The sequence below is a fragment of the Perognathus longimembris genome, chromosome 28, assembly GCF_023159225.1.
Source record: "Perognathus longimembris pacificus isolate PPM17 chromosome 28, ASM2315922v1, whole genome shotgun sequence".
Classification (NCBI taxonomy): Eukaryota; Metazoa; Chordata; class Mammalia; order Rodentia; family Heteromyidae; genus Perognathus; species Perognathus longimembris.
The window spans coordinates 16,633,094-16,658,556 of record NC_063188.1 but is presented as its reverse complement, the minus strand read 5'-3'; the positions used below and the strand labels follow the sequence as shown (position 1 = coordinate 16,658,556).

The window sequence follows — 25,463 nt, the reverse complement described above, 5'->3', positions numbered from 1 at the left end:
GCTTCTGTATACTTTTCATTATATGTCTGAGTATGTGACTTTCTCTTTTAGACCAAAGAAGCTCTTTCAGACCCCAGGTACAAGAATAAAATTCCTTAACTACTAAGCTAGCAGACAAGAAAAACGTCTATTAAAATTTAAGAATCTTCTTACTTTCAAATTTAATTTTTCCTGAACTAAAGCTGATTGTTTTCAAATGAGCCTGCCTAAAAACCAAGAAAATGAAAGATATCATCTAGACAAAATTATGCAACCTAGTTTAAACTGACAGACAAAAAATACTATAAATGCTTTCTTCATGGGATGCTTTAAGGGCTGGTTGGATGGGCAACATATGCTGATCTCTGCTAAGTAAGCACGTGTCCCAAGGAGTTTCTTCTTTGATTTGCTAAGCTACCTGAGTGCAGCTCCACAGAAGCAATTCCTTCATAGGTATTTCTTAATCTCAAACTTCTTTCCTCTCTGATGATCAATGGTTCTTCCCCTACATGCCTGTCATAGCAGATATAGGGACTCATACACCCCTAGGTTAGCACGCTCCAAATCATGTAATGCTATTAGCATGGTGGGAATGCTAGATTATATATAAGCTTTCCCCAGTGAACACAAATTGATTACATGTCATAATCCTAGGAAGTTGTAATGAAGAAACTCAGACCCACAGAAAGGACTTATCTTAAAGTCACATGGTTAATTTGATGGCAGAATAGGAAGTAGTTATTGCCAGAAGACTATATAAATGATGGAGTTAGGAGGGGAGAGAGTGAACATCCTTGTCTCATCACTTTATTTGATTTTTTTTTTTTTGGCCAGTCCTGGGGTTTGGACTCAGGGCCTGAGCACTGTCCCTGGCTTCTTTTTGCTCAAGGCTAGCACTCTGCCACTTGAGCCACAGCGCCACTTCTGGCCATTTTCTGTATATGTGGTGCTGGGGAATCGAACCTAGGGCCTCATGTATATGAGGCAGGCACTCTTGCCACTAGGCCATATCCTCAGCCCACTTTATTTGATTTTTGTACCCTGGGTATTATATATACATGTATCTGAATTAGGTAAGGTCAGGGGAACATCAAAATGGTGAGACAAAGGATAACCAATGCAACAGTGATATGCACAAGACAATATGCTGGAAATAACTGTACAACTGGGGGAGCATTGGGGGAGAAGAAATAGTGGGATAAAAATGAGGGAGGGGTAACTCGCTACTTTATATATGTAACTGTAACCCATCTGGACAATAAAATAAAACTAAAAAAAACAACAAATGATGGAGTTAGAGAACACTGCCTCGAACTCTAAAATACTGTGATTCAATATACATGTTAAATGACTAACATAAGAGGAATTAGTGTTCACGTCATGTCTGATAAGAGAGTCTTAAAGACTTTAGTACAGTGAAGTCATAGAATCTTCCAATATGATCTGATGATCAGGGTAAATTAAGAGAGATGTATTTGCATTTTTTTTACCCTGCCTCTTTTGGACTACCTTCACTCTCCTCTCCCCCAGAATGTCCTTGTAGATGGAAAATTTCATTCTAACTTTCCATTAGTCCTGAGAAAGAAAAAAATGCTTGCTTTTTTGATCCTTTAGTTATCAAGATAATAGTTTTATTTCTTGAAACTGTAATCAGATAAAAATGTCCAAAGGAATAAAGAAAGTAAGTAGGGCTATTAGTCTACTCTTTTTCATATTTTAATTCCATCTGAAGGAACAATAGACTCTTCTTGCCTTTGGCAATATAATAATTCAGTTGACATGCCACTTACCAAGATATAAAATGGTGGCATTTTCTCCCTTTAAAAACAATCAATGCTTTCATTTGAGGACTTCAAAGTACATGTGAAATGAAAGTCTCAGCCCCATCAGTCTGAGGTAAATCAAAGGGCTATAAGTGTCATCGAAAAGTTTCCTGTCTCATTGCCCTTCTTCTAGATAAGAAAGGAAACAAAAATACTCCCAAGCAGATGAGTGGTCATCTTATTGCTACTTCCTTTCCAAGGGAGATTAAATGTCTCCAATAGCCCCAGTGTAGTTCTTCCTCCCATCTGACCAAATCTTTGCTTGCTGCTCTGAAGCACTCTTTTTCCAATCATTCTATTATTTGTATTGTTGCAACTTTTTGCTATCTTTATATTGCCAAGTCTTCTTTTGGTTTCCAAAAAATCTAAATGAAACCCTTAAGAATCAAGCAAAGAGGCTTATGATCAAGATTATATACTTTCTGGAATTTGGTACCCTAATTACTATTCCTAGTGATGGTAGTCCACCTTAGCCAAATTGACCTCTCTTCACTGGTGATTAGTAACTCATCTATAAAATGCAGTGAATATAAAAATACTTTAAGAGAAAGAAACACTACCCCAATGCAAATTGTTATTGAACTGAAGAGTCTTCCTGGAGACATTGAATGCTTGGGATTCAATCATTACTGCATATGGGAAATGGCTTAAGATAGCTCTTTGCATAGTAAGCTATAAATTATTCACATTAACTTTGGCAATGCTTCTTAAATCAGGCAGGAGGTATTTAATTCTTTTCTGGTGCTGGAGAAAGAAACTGGAGCCTCGAACATATGAGGCAGGTGCTTTACTACTCAGCTATATCTCTAGCACAGCATCAGTTATTTAGGTGCTAACTTATCTTTTAACAACATAAGCCTGTAGAGAAATAACAGTGGAAATATGACTATCTCCACATCTAGATGTTCACTTTCGTATGATGACTATTCCTAATTAGTTGATTGCTCCTTCAGATAGCTGATACTTCTTTTAGCGCCATCATATTCCTTAAAACAATGCATTGGATATGCAATAATAAACAGGCTAAGAAGAAATTATAAAAGCCATCACCTTTTCATAATAGCCTTAAAATAACCCTAAAGTAATATCTCTACAAGGAAAACTATAAAATGTTGAAGAAAAAAAATGGAAGAAGTCACTAGAAGATATATTTCCCATGATCAAGAATCAGGAGAATTAGGGGCTGGGGATATGGCCTAGTGGCAAGAGAGCTTGCCTCGTATACATGAGGCACTGGGTTCGATTCCACAGCACCACATATACAGAAAACGGCCAGAAGTGGTGCTGTGGCTCAAGTGGCAGAGTGCTAGCCTTGAGCAAAAGGAAGCCAGGGACAGTGCTCAGGCCCTGAGTCCAAGGCCCAGGACTGGCCAAAAAAAAGAAAAAGAAAAAAGAATCAGGAGAATTAACACTGTGAAAGTGTCTATACCACCAAAGATAATCTACAGACTCAAGTGACATCCCCACCAAAAGTCCAATGTTATTCTTCATAGAAATGGGGAAAATCTATTCTAACATTAATTTGGAAGGACAAAAGACCTTGAATAGCCAAAGCAATCCTAAGCAAAAAAAAAAAAAAAAAAAAAGAGCAACGGTAGAGACAGTACAATACATGGCCAAAATTATAACACAGAGCTACAGTAACAAAAACTACAATGGATTGCACACAGACATATAGATTAATAGAATAGAAAATCAAGAAACAAGAACACACACACCTATACCTATCTGATTTTTGACAAATGCACGAAAAACATACAATAAGGGAAAGATTGTATCTTCAACAAATGGAGCTGGGAAAACTGGATATTCACCTGTAGGAGACTGAAACTAGATTTCTATCTCTCGTTTTTTATAAAAAAAAACAATTCCATACAGACCCAACATCTTAATTAATAAGACTAGAAACCTTCAAACTACTAGAGGAAAATATAGGGAAAACCCTGAAATATATAAGTATGGGTAACATTTTCCTGAACAGAATACCAATTGCTCAGAAATTACAAATAAGAACTAAAAATTGGATTATACATTCAGTAAGAACTAAAAATTGGATTATACCTCAAACTAAAGGAAACAATTGCAGAAATGAAAATGCGACTTATAAAATAGGAGAAAATCTTTTGCCAGCTATTTATTGGATAAAGGATTAATATTCAGAATATATAACAAGCTCCCAAAATTAAACACCAAAAGAGTAATATAAATGAATGAACAAATAAACTGAATAGACAGTTTTCCAAAAAAGTCAAATGGCCAATAAAGCCATGAAGACAAGTCCAACATCCTTAGCCATAAAGGAAAGCCATAAAGCAAAACAAAACATCACTGAGATTCCATCTCACCCATCAAGAATGGCAGTAACAAGTAACAAGTAACAACAAATGCTGGTGAGGATGCAGAGAAAGAGATCCTTATATACTGTTGGTAATAATGTAAACTAGTGCAATCACTATGGAAATCAGTATGGAGGTTCATTCAAAAGAAGAACTACCAAAGGATCCTGTTATACCACTAATATATATATATATGTATATATACATATACATATATAGGAATGTAAATCAATATACATCAAGATACGTACATGATTATGCTTATAGTAGCACTATTCAGAATAGCCACAATACAGAATCAATCTAGGTGCTCATTAACTAATGAAAGGATAAATAAAATGAGGTAAATATGAATAATGAAGTGTTACTGAGTTATAAAGAACAAAATTGTGCCATTTGTAGGGGAAAATGAATGAAACTAGAGATTATGCTAATATATATGATATAGAGTATGAAAGACAAATATCACGCTTCCCCTTTCATACGTGGAATTTAGTCATTAAAATTGAATGATAGGAATATAAAAAGATTCAAATTGGGCTGGGAATGTACTTAGTGGTAGAGCTTGCCTAGCATGCATGAAGCCCTGGGTTTGATTTCTTAGCACCACATACAGAGAAAAAGCTGGACGTGGCACTGTGGCTCTACAGGTAGCATGCTAGCCTTCAAGAAGCCAGGGACAGTGTTCAGGCCCTGAGTCCAAGCCCCAGGACTGGCAAAAAAAAGGTTCAAATTGTAGGTAGGTATCAGTAGGATGAGAGAAGGTGAAAGAGGAGTGGAGTATAAGGACAGTGAATATGCTTGAAGTGCCTTATAAACATATATGAAAGGGGCTGGGAATATGGCCTAGTCGCAAGAGTGCTTGCCTCCTACACGTGAAGCTCTGGGTTCGATTCCCCAGCACCACATATATGGAAAACGGCCAGAAGTGGCGCTGTGGCTCAGGTGGCAGAGTGCTAGGGGCCTTGAGTGGGAAGAAGCCAGAGACAGTGCTCAGGCCCTAAGTCCAAGGCCCAGGACTGGCAAAAAAAAAAAAAAGAAAATAGAACCTTAAAAACTGTCAAAATTGTTTTAAGAAAGGGAAGGGGTACATTGCATGTGAGTATGACAATATAGTAAAATTTCTTTGTACAAGTAATGTACGCTAATAAACTGTAAACAATTAAATGTTATATTTTTAAAGCAAAAAGGAAGGATAAATAACATAGTACATTGCCAAGGAAGATAAAAGTAAAGGGAATCTAAGGAAAGGGAGGTTATTCATCACATCAAATAAAATGAGGTCAAGGTGACTGAGAACTACTAAAAACCTACTGACTTTGATATGAGGAGGTTGCCCTAGTCCACTTTGTATTGCAATAACAAAATATCTGAGACTGGATACATTAGATAAGAGTTTTGTCTCACTATCTGGTGGCTAGAAATTCCAAACAAGTTGAGCATCTCTGTCAGACTGTTTCAGAACATGGCAAAGAAATGGAAAGCAAACTAGCCAAGTGCAGAAGGGGCATATATGCAAGGAAGGAAGGAAGAGAATGGGAAGGGGTCAGTCTTGTACTTTTATAATAATAACTTCCTCTTGTAAATATTAATCTACTCCTTCAAGATTAATGGGCATTAATCTGCTCATGAGGGTGAAACTCCAAAGACTTAAATACCTTCTACTGGGTATCGTGTGTGTGTGTGTGTGTGTGTGTGTGTGTGTGTGTGTGTGTGTGTGTGTGTTTGCCAGTCCTGGGGTTTGAACTCAGGGCCTGAACACTGTCCCTGGCTTCTTTTTGCTCAAGGCTAGCACTCTACTACTTGAGCCACAGCGCCACTTCTGGCTTTTTTTCTGTACAGGTGGTGCTGAGGAATCAAATCCAGGGCTTCATGTATGCGAGGGAAGCACTCTACCACTAGGGCATATTCCCAGCCCCTGGGTACCATGTCTTAAAAGGTTCCAACACCTCAACATTGCCACACTGAGGACTAAGCTTCCAGCACACAAACCTTAGCACACAAACCATAGCAGTGGCTGTTGGTGACTTTTTTTTTTTTGGCCAGTCCTGGACCTTGGACTCAGGGCCTGAGCACTGTCCCTGGCTTCTTTTTGCTCAAGGCTAGCACTCTGTCACTTGGGCCACAGCGCCACTTCTGGCCATCTTCTGTATATGTGGTGCTGGGGAATTGAACCCAGGGCCTCATATATACGAGGCAAGCACTCTTGCCACTAGGCCATATCCCCAGCCCCTGTTGGTGACTTTTAAGAAATCAACTTTAGTACAAAAGAAGCAGTTTGTAGCCAAAGGGCAATGTAGGAGGAATGGGAAAGAAAGAATGGAGGATGTATAGTGAGGATCTGAAGCTGTCATTCCTTTGCAGCTTCACTTCTTCGTAGTGCAGGAGAGGGAGAAATATGGCTTTCACTCCGTGGCATTATGGGACCATATGAAACAATGGCTGGACATGTACCTCATCTCAGAACTGAAATGTCTGGTAACTCCTATAAGAACTTCTATGCCTATCTTTCCTCTTTGCCATGATGTAGGAAATCATAATGAAAGTAGACAAAAGTTCCTACTTACAAATTATCTTCCCATTTCCTTTTGTCTAACACTGTAGAGGAAGAAAATAATATTATAAAGTAATCCTCCCATTAACAGTACTACAGTATTGCCAGAGAACAATCACAAGAGACTCTCTATATAGTAAAACCTCATTAATTTGGACTACAGTAATTTGGAATTAGTGGTAATTTAACCTGGGCTAGAATTACCTGTGTAATACAAAGAAAGGGTTCGCTAAGCAAATAGTGTGAACAAGATTTCAAGGGAGTTAATTTAGTCTGCCAGCAGCTTATTTCACCTATTTTAAAGAACATACTGTTTTTAAAGAACTTCAGCATATTCATTATTTGAATGCAAATTGATTCTGCTAATTATAGATTAGTATAATCTACGGTTAAAAGTCCTATATCTGTAACGGTTAACTTTGTTCTTACTGAATATCCTCATTAGAAATAAAATGTCAGTTTTTTAAAGTTAGTTCATAATTTAGATTAATGCATGTACCTTTTCTCCACCCTTATGAGTTAACTACAGTTCATAAGATATTATCCAAAGGTAGCACATTGTTTATGATTACAGTAGAAAAACTAATAAATGATCAAAAATAGCATCTTAAAAGTTGATACCCAAGGGCCAAAAAAGTGGCTCAAGTGGTAAAGCACTAGCCTAGCAAGTGTAAGGCCCTGCGTTCAAATCCCAGTATTACTGGTAAGAAATAAAAAATAAAGATGAAAAAAAAGTTGATGCTCTAATTCTCCTTTAGGTTCCATTGACAGCTTACTTAGCTATTGATTAATATACTAAATTGATACATGGACTAGGAGAGCTAAATATTTTTTTTTATATACAGGGGTGTGAACTCAGGGTACTGTACTTGTAAGTGTTCTGCTAATTGAGTCTTGTTCCCCCTTCCCCTTTTCTTTACATTTCTTGAACTCGGGGCTTGGATGGTGTCTCTTAGCTTGTTTGCTTACGGCTGGTTCTCTACCACTTCCACGTCCTGCATTTTGGTGGTTAATTGGAAATAAAAGTATCATGTAGTTTCCTGCCTGGATTGCCTTTAAACCATCATCTTCAGCTCTCAGTCTCCAGAATAGCTAGTATTACAGGCCTGAGACACTGGTACCTGGAGAGTTTTTTTTTTTGTTGTTTTGTTTTTAATGTTCATAACTAATTAGAAAGAGGATAAGAGTTGCTACATGAAGGGACACTGAGAGGAATAAGAAGGGGGTGCAGAAAGGAAACAGAACTACATAAAATGTAGCTGTAATAACTATTAAAAGCACCAAAGTCTGACACAATTTAGTACAGAGGTAAAAAGACCTATGACATTCCATAGTAAACCTTAAAAATTCTAATAGTACACAACAACTAATGACTAAAATTATGTCTGTAAATTATCAAGGGAAATTAATTTATATTGAATGTAAGTCTTACAAAAGCAGATAAGTACACACACACTGACATAATTTGTGCCCATAATGATTACCTAAAATGTGAAATATGCTGATGCTTAAAAAAGATGAGGTTCACAATATTATTATATAATAACAAAATAATAACAGTTATTAAATGCTTACTGTATGTTACACACTTTATATCATTTCCTAAAATAATTCACATAACATTTTCTTAACATAATTCACTTCTATAGTTGAGGAAAATAAGTTACATTAAGTAACTAACTTCAGGAGAGAGGGGGAGGGAAGGAGGGAAAAAGAAAGAATAAGGGAGATAGAGTGTGAGAGAGAGAATAAGAGAGGGAGAGAATAAATGAGTTAGAATTCAGGCCAATTTCTTGGCTATTCACCATGCCTTTCTGTGTTCCATAAAACAAAGTTATGTAAGAATCACTCCTTTCTTTCTTTCTTCCTTCCTTCCTTCCTTCCTTCCTTCCTTCCTTCCTTCCTTCCTTCCTTCCTTCCTTCCTTCCTTCCTTTCTTCCTTCCTTCCTGCTTTCCATTTTACAAGTCCTGGGGGTTTGAATTAAAAGCGAGCACTCTAATACTTGGAGACACAGTGCCACTTCTGGCTTTTGTGAGTAGTTTATTGGAGATAAGAGTCTAGCAGAATTTACTGCCCAGGCTGGCTTTGAACCATGATCCTTAGATCTCAGCCTCCTAAGTAGGTAGGATTATAGGTGTGAGCCCCTAGAGTCTGGCTCACTCCTTTCTTAAAGATTCCACATAGGCAATGTTCAACTACATTTTCATTATATGTGTGTACCTAATATCTTGACTTTTAAGCAGAAAGTTCTATGATCGAGCAGACATATATGCCATTATATTTATATAAATATACTATTTTATAAGCTGAAAGTAAACGGAATAATGAAAGAAACCAAACTGAAAATACGAACATGTGTGTTAGGGTCACCACAAAATCAGAGATCAATTTCTGTATACTATTTCCAAATAAGTAACCAAGCAACTTAATGATGAGGTTTAAAAATACCAAATGATCAGTTACTACCTGATTTTCCTACTGTTTTCTAATTCTTTTTGAAGAAATTTCACATGAGAACAGGCCAACAGGAGAGAAAGAATGGGAGGGAGATTACAGATAACGCTAACAATTCACTTGGCTGTTATTTAGTATTTAGGAGCATCTGTTTGCCAGTTATTCTAAAAGAATTATAAGGACATAAAAGAAAATATAGGCCTGAGTGTGGAGGTGCATGTTTGCAAACTCAGCACTCTTTGAAGGCAGGTACAGGAAGATCATACATTGAGGGCCAACCTGCTGGGCTGTACAGAGAGACCTTGTCTCAAAGGAAAAAGACATGTAGGCATGAGAACAGAAGTGGAAATGGGGAGATGTAAGTATATGTACTTATCTGTGTTAAATGCAAAGTGAGTGTAGATTGCCAAATGTACATACAAAGACAATCATACAATCAATTCTAACTAACACTATGTTTTTTATTCAACTCCTTTTGTCTCATGTCTACCCATTCTTTAAGGATCCGCTGAAAATAGCACTTCTGTGATGAAGCATTCCACAATTCCAAATCCGGAACCAAATTCTCCCTCCTTTCTGTATCCAGTTTTTCCTTACTATATCAATTATTCATGTATGTGATTCCCTCCATCCCATTTGGAGGGCAGGGGACGTTTTCTTACTCTGGTAGTTCCTACAAGGTCTAGCACGGTACCCATCTCATACTAGGGTTTAGGAAAATGTTGACTCTTCAGCACTACTCAAGACAGTGCATTATCACCTATCTTACCTGAAGGAGTATTTGTTCTCTTTCTTTTCTTGCTTGATTCCCCTCCATTCTCAATGAGGCCTTCTGTGACCAGAGGGCCACTGGCACTACCAAACTGCAGGGGCTCGTTGTTGTTGGCAGGGTCAAAGGGTAGCTGGTTCAATCCTAAAGAAGAAAAAGAAAGCCAAAGTCCAGACTCCATTAAGGACTGGAATCATCTCCAGATTTTATGATATGAGCCACTACGGGAAACCATTTTAAGTTAAAAGAGCCAAGGAGTAACTGATGAATTCCTTAAAGGCAGTTGCCCCTTCCAGTTTTCACAGATTATGTTGACAAGTACAGAATTGAAAGAGAATACAGACAGAAGGTTTCAAACCTCTGTCATTGGTTAGAGTCCTCTTGTTTTTGTGGGAACTTAACATTTTTAGCCACAAGTTAGCAATGATTTTCTATTTTTTTCCCTTTAAAAGATAGGAGTAGACAGATGTAGTGGTATGTGTCTGTAGTCTCAGCTTGGGAGGATCAGGCAGGGGGACAGCTTAAGTCTAGAAGTTGGAGGCTAAACTAAACAGTAAGAGTTCATCTTGAAAGAAGAAAAAGATAGGGCCTTATTTTTTTTAAAAATATATGTGTGGCTAGGCCTAGTCTTAATGTGAACAGTATTGGCTTTACATTCTTGGAATTATCTCCTATCATTTTTTCAGTATTGCCTCACAACCTCTGTTGAACGGATGCAGACATGATTAAGCTATCCTATTATCAAAGTCACTTCCAATTAGTAGATATTTCTCAAGCAGAAAACCATAAGTCTATGGTAAATAAGAAACAAAAACAGAATACAGAAATTGCAAGGGGGTTGTTTACTGGAAAGAATGATGGGGAGTTATGGGTGATATTAACCTCACCCTCTTCAAATGCTGTATGAAGTGTGGCCACTTTACTAGTCACTGCAACACCATATAAAATGGCAAAAGCCATTTTCTATTCTTCAAGTCGTATGTGGTTCAGTCAGAGTTGAACAAGGATAGTTTCTTACTCCTCTGGCAGTTGTACCTGGAATTTCAAGTGTTTCAATTAAAACTTCATGAAATGTAGAATCAAAAGCTTTTTTAAAGCCCAATATAAAGATACCTCTTCTAAGCCTTTTACCCACTAGTCTCATAAACCTATCAACAAGGGAATCAAGTTGGCCTGCAGTCCTTTCTTTAACCCCAATTTTTCTGTGGCCCTTGGCTGTATAATTCTTGAAATAAAATTGCAAAATATCAATAAAAAGCTTGGAATCTGGTCAGCTAAAGGTCAATTCAGTTTCCTCAAAATGAATGCTAAGACTTTATCAAAATGATTTGACATTGTATTTTTTAATAAAAAGTATCCCATCCCCTTGCTAGTTTTTTCAGACCACATAAAAAGTATTCCTTTCGGACTTTTGGACTTGTCAAATATGTTTCTTTTATATTCCATGAGTAACTGAATGAAAGAGTCAAACTTGTTTCTGTTTTAAGTAAAGCATTCATGACATCATATCCATATCAATTTCCTTTAAATTTTTTAACATCTTACAAATTATGAAACATGAATAATTAGGTATCAGGAAATATTGACCAAATTATTTTTAAAGATTAGATTTTTGTATCATTTACTAATGAAGATTTTTTTTGTACCTGAATCATCCCAGCGTCTACTATAATCAATGTACTATCCCTATCTTATTTTGGCCTTCCTTTCTATAATATCATACAGATCTAAATAAGTGCCATGGAAGATACTAGTTGCATGAAAAGAGCTTGAAAGATTGGGATTTGGATCCTACGTATCTTTTGCTAGGTAGATAATATTTGGCAAGGCATGTAATCTTTAGTCTTAGTTTCACAATGTGAAAACAGAGTGCTCACATTGAGTAGAATTATTGCAAAGATTAACAAATATACATTAATGAAATTATTCCAAAAGAATTTAAACAAACTATTTGCCATTAAGTTTGTACAGTCTCCCCACAATTGTATCGCTTGTACATCACTCCAAGCCTAAAACACAATGAATGATGAATAAATTAATTCATCCACAATAGGGGGTGGTGGTGGTGTAGTAGGTGACTCATTTTATTAACATGTAATTAAAGACTTGGCAACTAATAATCAAGAATTAATGCCATAACTGAAAAGTTCGGATGCTGATTATAGAAACATTACTTAAAATAATTAGATTTTAAATATATCTTCATCACTTGAGTACGATACTGAAGGATGGGTAAAATTCTGATTAAAAGAAATGCTTTGGGCTGGGGATATAGCCTAGTGGCAAGAGTGCCTGCCTCGGATACACGAGGCCCTAGGTTCGATTCCCCAGCACCACATATACAGAAAACGGCCAGAAGCGGCGCTGTGGCTCAAGTGGCAGAGTGCTAGCCTTGAGCAAAAAGAAGCCAGGGACAGTGCTCAGGCCCTGAGTCCAAGGCCCAGGACTGGCCAAAAAAAAAAGAAAAAGAAATGCTTTGGTATTAGGAAGTTCTGGCTAATGGTTATTAATCATGTCTTTCTTATTTTGCCTCTCATTTGGTAATTTTATAGAAAATGTGTATTAGCCCATTTCCTTGTCTTATGAAGGTAGATAGATAACTGAGAAGCTTAACATAGTCATGATCTTTAAAAGAGGCTACTAATAGCAATTCATGAGGCTGCTAAAATATTAAACATGAAATGAAATCATGTATGTGCACACACACACACACATACACACACACACGTGTGGTTCTGCTCTTCTTTTTCTGCTTCTACCTAGGCTTCCGTGACTTCTGTGTCCTATGGTGGAGTGAGTGTGCTGTTGAGGGTAAAGTCTCTGTATTAGGGCTGAATGGATATGGCAGACTCACTAATTATTAATAGCAATAATATTGAATTGCCATTTTAACTTCTCAGATTGTTGATTCATCATATGAAGAAATTGATCTAAACTTCCCTGATCCAAAGACATAATACCCTACTACTCTGACTGAAATTTTTTATTGCTCTTTGTATCTTTTTGAAAAAGTTGAAGGAACCTAAGGAGAAAGAATCTGATGTGGTATAGGTATTCAGTCACAGATCATTTACTATAATTTTTCTTTTCTTTTTTTTTTTTTTTTTTTGCCAGTCCTGGGCCTTGGACTCAGGGCTTGAGCACCTTCCCTGGCTTCTTCCCGCTCAAGGCCAGCACTCTGCCACCTGAGCCACAGCGCCCCTTCTGGCCGTTTTCCATATACGTGGTGCTGGGGAATCGAACCCAGAGCTTCATGTGCAGGAGGCAAGCGCTCTTGCCACTAGGCCATATTCCCAGCCCCCTTACTATAATTTTTCTTACTCTCTAGTTATTGCTACATGATAGTATGAGTGGGATTTAATTATTTTATTCCTCATACTAATGTCCAGATCTTTATGACACTGAGTAAGACCAAAATTTCAGATACTTTCTGTGTATTCACCATATGTAAGATCCAGACATGAAAATCAGGGTAATTTGGTGCAGCATCTCAAGCTTTCTATTTTATAGGGAAAGGTCTCCTGCCAAAGTGAGAGAGGCATTTCACTCAGTAAGCTGATTCATTGTAAATAAATCCACATCTTATATTATCTAGGATCCAATGTAGTCTCTAGAGATTTGTAGTTTGAGAGCAAGGGCTATAGAGATAGCAAAATCCTATGACACTTGTGATTCCTAGCTACTTTTACTGTATTGTTTCATTCCTCCCTTAAGACAGCTCCAAATAAAGCAATAAATCAGTACTGCTTACAGTATCTCTTCTGTGTTATGTATAGCTGATCTATGACAAATGATAGTTTAAGTGGAACAACCCCATTAAAATTATTTAAATCCTAAAAAGGAAAACTCTCACCTTAAGTACAAGAATCTTGCTGATGAAATGATGATAGAAATTAAACAATTGCCATATTAAAATTCTCACCTAAACAATAGAATTTATCTTAGCCTCTTATGAAAGCAATTCTTACCGCTTTCTTTGAGATATGATGAAATGGAATATTTTCCATTTAAAAGAAACTTTGAGGGTATCTAGTTAATTCTGTGCAATACAGGATTCTTTCCCACAAGATTACCCACTAGGCTTCAATTCAAGGAGTACTTCTTTGCTTGGGGTCCATTTCTTGCTAGAATCCGAGGTTTTCACAGTTGGCTTTCCTTAATTTTTAAAAAATACCACCTACTCTGTTTAGGGAATTCTTTTATTTTCCCTAATGTGAAACAAGATGTAATTTGTTCAAGTGTCATCTTCCTTACTATCACCAAATGTATTCATAGAGATGTCTAACATTTTAAGGATTCTACTGATAAGTCACTTCACAAAAGAAAGAGGGTGTAAAGGATATCTAACAGAGAACAAAGTCAGAAAATTTCTAAAGTCCTATAAGTTTCTCACTGTCCTTGCTTTCTTATTCCTGAGCACAAACTTAACAAAACCTTGTGCCTTGTTTGCTCTTTACCATCCTATTTTGTCACCTTATTTCCCAAGCTCACAAAACTTAGTTTGTCCAAGTGGAAAGACAAATAGATAAACATAAATGGATAAGAAACACTAATATAGATTTCTGCTATTCTGTATGCTATGGTCACAATAAAAAATCCATATGGTAATGTAATCTTTTCTAAAACCAACTTGACTTGTGCAGACAGCTAACCAGCTGTTATTTCCTGTCATGTTAAAATACTGATTATCTGGCTTCATAGCACACATGAGGCCTCTTTAAAAAGTATTCATAACAGGAAAGGAATCTTGGAAAATGTCATCCCTCATCCAATGGATCTAGAGGTCTTAAATATCTCAAAATGACGGGTGGTTCTTAGTGAATACTTCAATCTGTAGGTCAAGGAATTCACATGTAATGATTTCTGCCATACATATGCAAATGATTCATGGCCTTTGAGAAAAGCATTGAAGAAATTTCATGATTCTTGTGAAAGGAGATCAATGATCTTTTTATGGCCAGCTGCTACAACAGTTACTGTCACAATTGACTTTACTGAGATTTCTACCATCAGGTCCAATTAAGACCCATCTTCATGATGCAATCTAACACTTTTAATGATTGCCTCAGGTTGGAGGACTGAAATGTTACACTGTAGATCTATGCTATATTTTTACTTGAAGCTGTGGACTCAGAACATATAGTGTTAGCAAAAAGAAAAACAACTCCACTCTGTACTAGGTCCCTTTAAGTTAAATGGTTAAAGTCCTGAGAAATACGGTAACTGAAGGCAGCAATATTCAGACAGAAATTCAAGTTGACAGAATAAATACAAACTTTTGGCAATAAAAATATCCTACCTAATTTTTCTACAGGATAAATTTATGTAATCTGACTCTTATTTTCTAAACGACTTCAGTTTAAAAGTCAGATATAGGATTCTATGGCAGAAGGAGGAAGGTGTTCCAATTTATTTGGTCTAATACTGAGAATCTGAGGGTCTTTCACATGCTAGACAAGTACTCTTTGTCACTGAGCTATATATACTTAGACCTTGTTTATTTGAGACAGGGTCACATTATGTAGCTCAGGTCAGCCTTAAACTTGCTATATAGGCAGAGCAGGCCTCCGAAGAACTCACAATACTTCTTCCTCTTTCTACTGTGTGTCTGGGATTACAGTAGTACAACTGCTCCAAACTGTTTAAAACTTTTGGGAAAATAAAAGATCAGGGTAATAGTTAGGCCATTAATGTGTTGAAGGGCACTTTTGCAGAATGTATTCATCTCTGGAATCCCCTCCTTGCTTTCGTTCCCCCTCCCTCATTTCTCTGTGAGGCCTGAAAACCCTTTGGTTCCACACTAGTAGCACATGATACTTTGCCATTCCACTTTTTATCTCTGGGAGAATAGTTACAATATTCAAAAGAGTTAGAATGAACTTACACTTTTCAGCTAAGAAAATAGTACCCCAAACTGAACATTTCTCAGTTCCAGGATCCTCACTGATTTCAAATATATGAAACCTATTATGTGAAAATTTTGTAAATCCAATATTCTGGATTTTGTAAATCCAATACCCAAGGTTTAACCCATGCAAGAGTAATTAATGAGTGAAAGTAATGGGAAGAAATAGAAAGAAAATGGCAGAAATACTTTCAACTAAGGGTCATGCTTGAATGGTAGTAGACATAAGAACTTTTAGGAAAAGTTATACTCAAGTTACCTTTTACATGTGTGACTATGTAATAGGCCAATTTTCATCAGTAGTGATCTTTTAGTGAATTCCCAAACTACGTGGTCAAGGCACTGGAATTCCTTATTAGAAAGCCCCATCAATTTCAAGTCCTGCCTCCAACTATGTCCCAACTTGAACTGTACCTAACACTTAAACTTTTTAATTTGCACAAGTGTACTCTGGGAATGTTGTTAAATGCAGATTCAAATTCAGAAAGTCTGTGCTTCTAGTAAGTTCTTGAATGGCACCAATCTTGCTACAGAGATCATACTTTGGGACTACCTACTATTCATAAGCCCATCCAGTAGTTTCCAATCTCCAAACCTTTGGCACACATGGCTCATCTATCTGCTTTTTAATTTCCAACTTTAAAAAATGTTATCTTTCCTTTATACTTAATCTATTTTCCTACTGTCTCTATCCAACTCAACATATACATAGTGATGGAGAAAGGGGAGCAAATCATCAGAGTATCTACCACTGGTTGTAAAGGATATATACCCTCATTACAGAAATTGACCCTTTATTTTCTTATTCCTATTTTTTCATACCTTTGTAATGTATATAAGTTTACCTGATTTGGGGATGGGAAGGGGAATCACACAAATGTTGAGACAGGACAAAGCGTGGACCAAGTCAGAAGTGATACTCACAAGACACTATGTTGGAAATGAATTTTACAACTTGGGTGGTGAAGAGTCAGGGTAGAGGGAAAGTGGGAGAAATTGAGGGAGAGGGAAACACTTCTAAAAGAAATATACCCGTTACCTTACTTATGTAACTGTAAACCCTCTGCATATCACCTTTACAATTTTGAAAAGGAAAGAATGGGAAACACATTTTGAAGTAAATAGTTATAGTTCATATGCTAATTAAGCAGTAGATAAAGGAATATATCCTTTTCTAAATTTCAAATTTTAATCTGTACTTTTCCCATGCTCTTGTGTTTGATTTTATTGTTATTGTAAACGGGATGTACAGAGGGAACAGTCACGTAAGTCAGGTAATGTGTACGTTTCTTTTTGAACACGCATGGTAATGTCTTGTATTATAGTTCTTTTAAGAAGTTTGTATTATCTACTGTCCTTCCTATCTTATACCATTCTCCTAAGTTGTAAAGTCTTTGAGGACAATTTTTATTATGTAGTCATTTTTTATGCCTTCTTCCCACAAAATATTTGGTACGTATTGTGCCCTTAATAATAGTATAAACACATCAGTATTGAACTAACAGCTACAACTTTGGGTATGGTCATTGTGCTTACTACCCAGATAAGAGCTGACCTATTGCTGGGGTGGTCTTGAAGAAGGAAGTAAGGTCACTGGGGGTGATCTCTTAAAAGGGATAGGGACTCTTTATCCCCCTCTTCCTGGTCTCCACCAGGTGAACAGCTTTGATCTATCATGTGTGCGTTGCCACAAGTCTTAAAGCAACAGAGCTGAAACTTCTAAAATCAAGAGCCAAGACAAACCTTTCCTCCTTTCAAGATCATCATCTCAGGTATTTTGTCACAGTGACAGAAAGCTGACAAATGCACCTTGTATCTACATATCCTCATTTTTCCTTTTTTGAAAGGCCAAATAAATGTTTTGTTGACTAAGACATTCACATGACAAAACACTAGAAAAGAGATTACATAGGGGAACCTTCTCTTAATAGTTCTTTTTTAAAATTTTTATTTAAATTTTATTGTAAAGGTCATGTGCAGGGGTTACAGTTATGTAAGTCAGGTAATGAGTACCTATTTGTACCAGATTGCACAGCTGCTAGACAAACTATAGTCAAGAAAATAGCATTTCTACAGAGTTTTTTTCTAATTTAGTAATCATGAGTCATATGAAGGCATTTAAATTTACATCAAAACTAATGAAGATGGATTAAAATGATGAAAAGTTGCAGTTGTATTAGTCACATTTCAAGTGCTCAATAGCTACTTGAATCTAGTGGCTGTATACTGGCCAGCACACACACAGAATATTTCCAATTATCATAGGATGTTATATTAAAGAGTATGGCTCTAGAGTCAGTATTGGATTAAAACCCACATCTGCCACTTACTAGGTATGCTATCTACTGAGATCCTTAACAACATGTTTAAACAAGTCATTTGATTTCTCTCAGTCTGTTTCTACATTGTAACATGGGGAAGGATGTTAATGTCTGCCCCTTATAGGAAGTAAGGAAAATAAAATGGGAAAATGTATATTTAGGGATGAATACACATCCTACACTGAGTAATGTTAGTCATCTAACCCAATTAGGGATTTATGCAACTTTTTCTCGAAAGTGGAACCAGAATATTTGTAGTATTGCTGTATCTCCTTAGGCACCCAGACGACATCTTATTTATAGGTTGGAAGACAATCAGTTTTGCATTCCTCTTTGAACCCACATGTCCCTTCCAGATAATGCATACCCACTATGGAAAATCATGACTAAATAATGCTTCCAGTAGATAGTGATTGTTCTTTCCTTGGACTATGTTTAGGATTGGAGACCATAAGTGTTACCAGCTTCAACTATTCAATACAAAAGAGCATTTTCCCCTTAAAAGTGACATGATTTCCTACAAAATTTTAATGAGCACTCACTTAAGTTGGATGCTACACCACTAGAACATTGCTAGCAATGACACTGGAGCTGGATAGAGGATTATCTCTGTAAATTCTTATTTTCCTACATGTAGAATGTTCACTGTATTTTTCATGTGGGGCTGACATTTCCCAGGCCTGGTAAAGCTGCGTTATTTCAGAGAAAGTCTAAATTGGTTAAGATGTTTCAGTTCCATGAAAAAGAATGCTCTGAGAGTCAGTGTGTGTGTGTGTGTGTGTGTGTGTGTCTAACTTCAACAAAGAGAATGCTTCAGGACTCTTTTTCCCCTGCATAGTTTATGGCTTTAGAAACACAACAACATCACATTCCTCAATGAAAATAAGGTTCAAAAAATGTTGATTTGATAGAAGTGTTCAAAGTGACAGATGGTAGAGGGGTGATCTATCATTTTCCCTAGGACAAAGTCTGCCAGCCTTCACAGGAACTGAGAAGAGAAATCCTTATTTTGCTGTATTTTAGTCCTGGGAACAGTTACAGCAACTACTGTTTTCTCCTTATCTTGGGAGGGGAGTGTTTAGAAAGATGGTGATTCATCAGTGCCTGCTTTGAGCTGGCCCTAGGCTATGTTGCAATTCCAGTTGACCAATTTTCCACCTGAGGGACATAAAAAGGGCAGGTTCCTAACACGCTGACCATTAGGTTATCTATTTAGTACTTGCCTGAGAATGTGCCCAAAGGCACTGTATTATGGGTTTCTCTGTCTCAATAAAACAAATAATTGCAGATTTCAGAGCCCCAGGACAAAGAGTTGTTCTGGTATTGAAATTGGAGTCTGTCTTGTCAGATCTGTAATGAGGTCTTCCCTTCTGGCTGATTGATTTCATAAAGCTGAGGCAATTATCAAAAGCAAGCACAATTCTCCCTACAGAATCCACTCCAAAGACTTGAAAACTCACATTAGCCAGTTCTAGTCATGAGCCTAGGCTGAGCCAGCCTTTTCAGTAGAAACAGCTACAACACACAGACACCAATTTCCCCTAATAGAGTCTTAAGATGCCAGTAAATAAGTTATAAACAAGTTTCAGCAAAATAATTTCACATTCTTTGAGTGAAAATTGAAGTTGACATCAGATAAATCTGCATTTTAGTATAAAATGGTTTGATGGGAGAGTGAGAGCTGGAACTCTTGGCTTTTGGAGAGCTAATTTTATGTGTTAATGCTAGAAGGATGTTGGTGCTCTTTAAGATGAAGACACTCAATGAATAATATCTGTGTCTTTAATTTCCCCAAAATGTACCCGGTAATTTCACCAGATTTCCTTTCTTCATTTATTCAGCACTCATTAACTATTTATCCAATCACTATGCTACAACTTTACCATCTAATTAACCAATGGCAAGTTGGTGACTTAGCATTCCCTAAAGATAGAACTGATAAATACAGTAAATATTCATTTACATGTTCAAAATTTTTTATCCTTCTTCCTAACTCCATTAATTTTGCTGTACTGTACCATTAATACTCTTGGTTTATGCTTTCTGATTCTTAATCTTTGATCCCCATTTGGATTAGTTTTTCAAGAATGCAAGATAAACTACTATTGTCATTGACTGTGAAACTGAACACAGAGAAGGAAACAGATTCCCATAGTATACTAATGTATCAATACAGGGTGCTGACAAGTGATTAACTCTTAGAGAAGTTCCTGCCAGAGCTGAAGTTAAATGCACTACTAAGAAATCTACAATTTGCTCCTCGAGATGAAAACATGATTCTAAAGGGAGAAGCTTGAACAAAAAAAAGAAACAATCTGTGTCTGAAACAAGTCTTAATTTTGTGCCATCCTAGAGTATTCAATACATATTTGAATGAATGAGCCAATGAAATAATATCAATTCATATAGTCTCTTCCTGTTTATCCAATTCATTCAAACCATTCTCTCAGCATGCTAAGGTTTTAGGACTCAAGACAGTTTCTTTTTTCAAGGAGATCACAACTAGAAAGGAAGGCAATTAAACATACTGAAAATCTGGCCCACATTATTGTATTAGCTTCACCTGCTAGGTGCCACTTATAGGTACCCTTTCTGTCATTCATACAAAACTTTGCAGAATTCCTCAAACATGCCTTTCAGCTTCTGGATGTAACAGTCTCTGTTATTTAAAATAATTCCCCCATTTTCTCCAGCATTTATTCACCCTTCAAACTCTATATACATGTCCCTTCTCCAGTGGCGTTTCCCTAATGCTAAAAGGTTTTCTCCTCAAAAAGACTCGGAGCCTTTGTATGAAAGAACTTGTTGGAGAATGTCAGAGTACATCCTAGACATTGGTGTTTGTATGTTTGTGTTCTAAGCAGAGAATTCTTGCATCTGTTCTATACTTTAGAAAGATCATTCTGATGTCATGTTGAATGATGTACTGGAGGCGAGAAGAGTCCAGAGGCAGAAAGGGAAGTTATGTAAACAGCACAATGACATAGGGGAGAAAAGACAATAGCTTGAACACTGGTACTGACAGTAGGTTGGAAAGAAATAAATCGATATAGAGATACTCGTGAAGAAGAGCCAGCTGGAATTACTATCTGCATCTGGAAGTAGAGAGAAGATTTTTATGCCATTGAAAATCTCTTAAGGCCATAGTCCTAAAAAAACACCTATGAGATCTGTAGGCTTCAGTATGGAAAAAAGCACAATCTATTGACAGTATGTCCATACAGCTATGCTGAAAACTATAACTGCTTCCAATCTGTATTTCTCATGGCATAAAAAATTGACAGGAAAAAGAAAGCAAATGCCTTACACTGGAACTTTACTATGTATTCTTAACAAAGCCTGTTGAGAGAAAGAAATGCATCCAGAAAAAAAGCATAATACTCTAAAAGGCAGGATAACATACTATTGGACTAAAGAAAGGCAAAGGTGTTTTAATAATATGTCTCAAACTCAGTTTATTTTGTCTAGAGCATTCACTAACAAAAGTGTCTCTGAAGGTCAGGAACACTTAACAGATTCCTTTTCTTTCTCATTTCATCCTTTTTCCTTTTTTCCTCCTCCCAAACAACTCCTCAAATGGTCTTATTAGAAACCTTGCATTTTAATAGCAGTTGTCATTGTGTTATTACAGTATGTTGGATTAAACTGACAATCCTCCTTTTAACAATACTCAAAGAAAGCTTGGAAAAATTAATGATATGTTGTTTTTCTCCCTGTCACAGAATACAGCAATGTAATTGTCTCCTGGAAAAGCAGCACTTTAATCATTTTTAACTTTAAAGTAAATTCACTTCAGGAAGATACTCAGAGACAATTGACAGAGCAAATCTGGGCTCCTAGGAGAGGAGTTTGGAAAGTGATGGACTGAGTTGGAGAGATTGCCATAGTTGAATTCAATTCCATGAACATTTTCAACTTTAAAGTGTATCTCTGTAAAACAACAACAACACTATATTCAGAATCATGTCGCACTCTAGGAGGTAGGATTTAAACTCTGACTAGATTCTTATCATCTAAGAATTCTACACACTCCAGAGGGAGCAAGATTACATTCCAAGTACTTCAATTAATCAATAGACTTGTAGCAGGTAGTCAGACTGCAAAAGGTCAATAATTTTCCAAAAGTACCTTCCAGAAGTTGAGGCTAATAAAAGAAATGCAAATCAAAACAACACTGAGATTCTACCTCACCCCAGTAAGAATGTCCATTAGAAGAAAACTAATAACAGATGCTGGAGGAGTTGTGGCCAAAAGGGAACCCTACTGCACTGTTGGTGGGAGTGTAAACTTGTTCAACCACTCTGGAAAGCAGTATGGAGGTTCCTCAAAAGGCTAAACATAGAGCTCCCCTATGACCCAGCAACTTCACTTTGGGGCATCTACCCAAAAGATTACAAGCAAGACCACACTAAAGCCACCAGCACAACTATGTTCATCACAGCACAATTTGTCATTGCTAAAATATGGAACCAACCCAGATGTCCTTCAGTAGATGAGTGAGTGGATCAAGAAAATGTGGTACATATACACAATGGAATTCTATGCTTCCATCAGAAAGAATGGCATTGCCCCACTCCTATGGAAATGGAAGGACTTGGAAAAAATCATATTAAGTGAAATGTGCCAGACCCAAAGAAACATATACTCTGTTTTCCCTCACTGGAAATAATTAATATATATCTAGGAGAGTCCTAACAGAGGATCACAACAGCTCAATGACTACGCACACATGATCACGTAAGATGATGCTAAGTGAAATGACCTTCAAGATATGGAAACACACAGGGGGCACAGAAAGGGTGAAACAGAGGGTGAATAAATGCAACAATGATACTAGATGCTATGCTGAAAATGAACTATACAACTTGTGGGTGGGGACAGTAGGGAAAAACTGGAAGACAGAGAGGGAAGGGGTAACATCGTCCAAAAAGAAATGTACTCTTTATCTGACTTACGTAACTGGAACCCTCTGTACATCACCTTTAAAATAACAATAAATATATACATATAAAAATAAATTAAAGGGGCTGGGGATATGGCCTAGTGGCAAGAGTGCTTGCCTCGGGTACATGAGGCCCTGGGTTCAATTCCCCAGCACCACATATACAGAAAACGGCCAGAAGTGGCGCTGTGGCTCAAGTGGCAGAGTGCTAGCCTTGAGCAAAAAGAAGCCAGGGACAGTGCTCAGGCCCTGAGTCCAAGGCCCAGGACTGGCCAAAAAAAAAATAATAATAAAAATAAAAATAAATAAATTAAAAAGATGCACTGTATAAATAAACTTTTTGTTAAATGGAAAAAATTCAATATATATTCTCAAAAACTAAGAAAAGTGAGGAAAGGGGTGTGTTGAGGAGGGTGGGTGAGAATGTTGAAAGAGGTGAGATTGATTGAGATGTACCGTAGTCATGAACTGCTTTGTAGAATGGCACCTCCTTTGTACAAGTACTTAAAGATAATAAAAAAATTCCAAAAATGGAAAAAACAAGAAAACAAACAAACAAAAAGAAGCCAGAGTTTGCATGGTTTTCCTCATTTGTTGTGCCTACAAGTGTACAAGTAAACACACTGGATGGTAAAAGACAAAAAAATTACACCCGGATATGATAAATTACATGAGGCTAAATATTCACAAGGTGAGACCAAAAGAGGATATTCTCAGGAGAGGATCACAAAGGCTCAACCGCTATGCACATATGATCATATAAAATAATGTCTATTGAAATGAACTCCATTAATGGAAACAAGAGGGTTTTTTGTTATTTTGCTCTTTTTTCTCTCTCCTTTGTCTCTGTTTTGATTTTTGTACTTTTTCTCTTGTATGTAAGTTTATCAGTTGGGGAGAATAAAGGGATGCACAGAAATGGTAGGACAAAAGGTGAACAAATGCAGCAGTGATACTCATTATACATACTGAAAATGGGAGAGAGTTGTTAGGAGGGAAAAACTGGGAGAAAAGGAGGAAATAGGAGACCCTAAGAAATGAGTACATATAACTGTAACCCCTCTGTACATCACCAGTACAATAAAGAAGAAGTAAAGCCTAGGAAAGCCCTAGACATTATTTCAGTCCAACTGATGTCATTGGGGTCTTGTAATGTATTCAAATGCCAAACTCTTACTCTGCCATGGAAGATAATTTCCACTTTAATTCCCTTCTTAGGTAAACCCATCTCTATCTTCTGTTATGGCTGTTGTGTTACTAATTTTTAGAACTCTGTTTCTTAAGCTTAGGGAAAGAAACATCCTATGGAGGCAGATTTGGATTGTGAAATTCACAGGCCCAGAACTTCCTGGAAATGTGGCACTTGCATAGGATAATGGGGGAAGGAGGAAATGGAATAGCAATGAACCAAGTCTCAGGGAAAAAACCACACTCCTTGGCTTCTTGATCCTAAAACTGCAGTAGAGAAACAAATTCTATTAAGGGTCCTTCCTTTGGGTTTCTAAACAGGCAATTGTTTTCCTTTTCACATATCCAACTTGAATGTGGCTTTCTATAAAGCAAATAGTCTCTATGCTTTGACTTTAACTAGGTACTTGCTGGCTTCAACCTACTCCCAGATCTCACAGATTTGTTAGGAGTGTCTCCAGAGAAAATGTAAGACTTTAAGGAAGTGTTTTTCATCCCTGGCTACATATGAAAATCACTTGGGCAATTTATTTTTTCTTATTTTTTATATTTTTAATTTAAAATTTATTGTAAAGGTGACATGCAGAGGGGTTACATTTACTTAAATAATATTTCTTTTTGAACAGTGTTAACCCCTCCCTCATTTTCTCCCACTTCTCTCACCCCTAAGTTGTAAAGTTCATTTCTAACACAGTGTCTAGTGAGTATCATCTTTGAATTGGTTCATCCTTTGTCCCACCATTTCTGTAATGCCCTTTTCCTTCCCCAAATCAGATAAACCTATATACAAAACAAAGGGTACAGAAATTAAAAAGAGTGACAACAGGGAATAAACCAAAAGAAAAAAGAAAGAACTGCAAAAAATAGAAGTAAAAAATTCTTGTTTCCATTTCTTGGAGATCATTTTGACAAACATCATTTCATATGGTCATATGCACATAGCTATTGAGACATTGTGATCCTCTCCTAAGAATATCCTCCTATGTTCTCATTATGCGATGCTTAGAGTGCTGTTTAATTAATCATATCCAAGTGTAACCATCTGTCTTTTACCATCCATTGGATTAACATATAGACATATTCTAATTATCACCAATGAGGGAAATCATGCAGTCTACAATTATTTGGGTCTGGTTTACATTGCTTAATATAATTTTTTCCAAGTCTTTCGACTTCCTTATGAATGGGACA

General features: G+C 36.8%; 1 protein-coding gene across 10 annotated transcripts in view; it reads right to left on the bottom strand.

The window, feature by feature from the left end:
* The window catches only part of Enox2 (ecto-NOX disulfide-thiol exchanger 2), a 293,814-nt gene that overhangs the window by 152,985 nt on the left and 115,366 nt on the right, over nucleotides 1-25,463 (bottom strand). For 4 of the 10 annotated variants that reach the window (XR_007209419.1, XM_048336775.1, XM_048336776.1 and 1 more), the window contains exons 3-4: nucleotides 10,804-10,951; nucleotides 9,917-10,060 (exon numbers count right to left, since the gene is read on the bottom strand). The exons of 2 other annotated variants lie outside the window; for them this stretch is intronic. Coding sequence is in view for 3 of the 8 variants with exons in the window: in XM_048336775.1 (XP_048192732.1) it covers nucleotides 9,917-10,060; nucleotides 10,804-10,876 (217 nt within the window). In the remaining 5 variants the exon portion in view is untranslated. Of the gene's footprint in view, nucleotides 1-9,916; nucleotides 10,061-10,762; nucleotides 10,952-25,463 lie in introns of those variants that run through there. 4 more of the 10 variants (XM_048336778.1, XM_048336780.1, XM_048336783.1 and 1 more) reach the window with 2 other exon arrangements.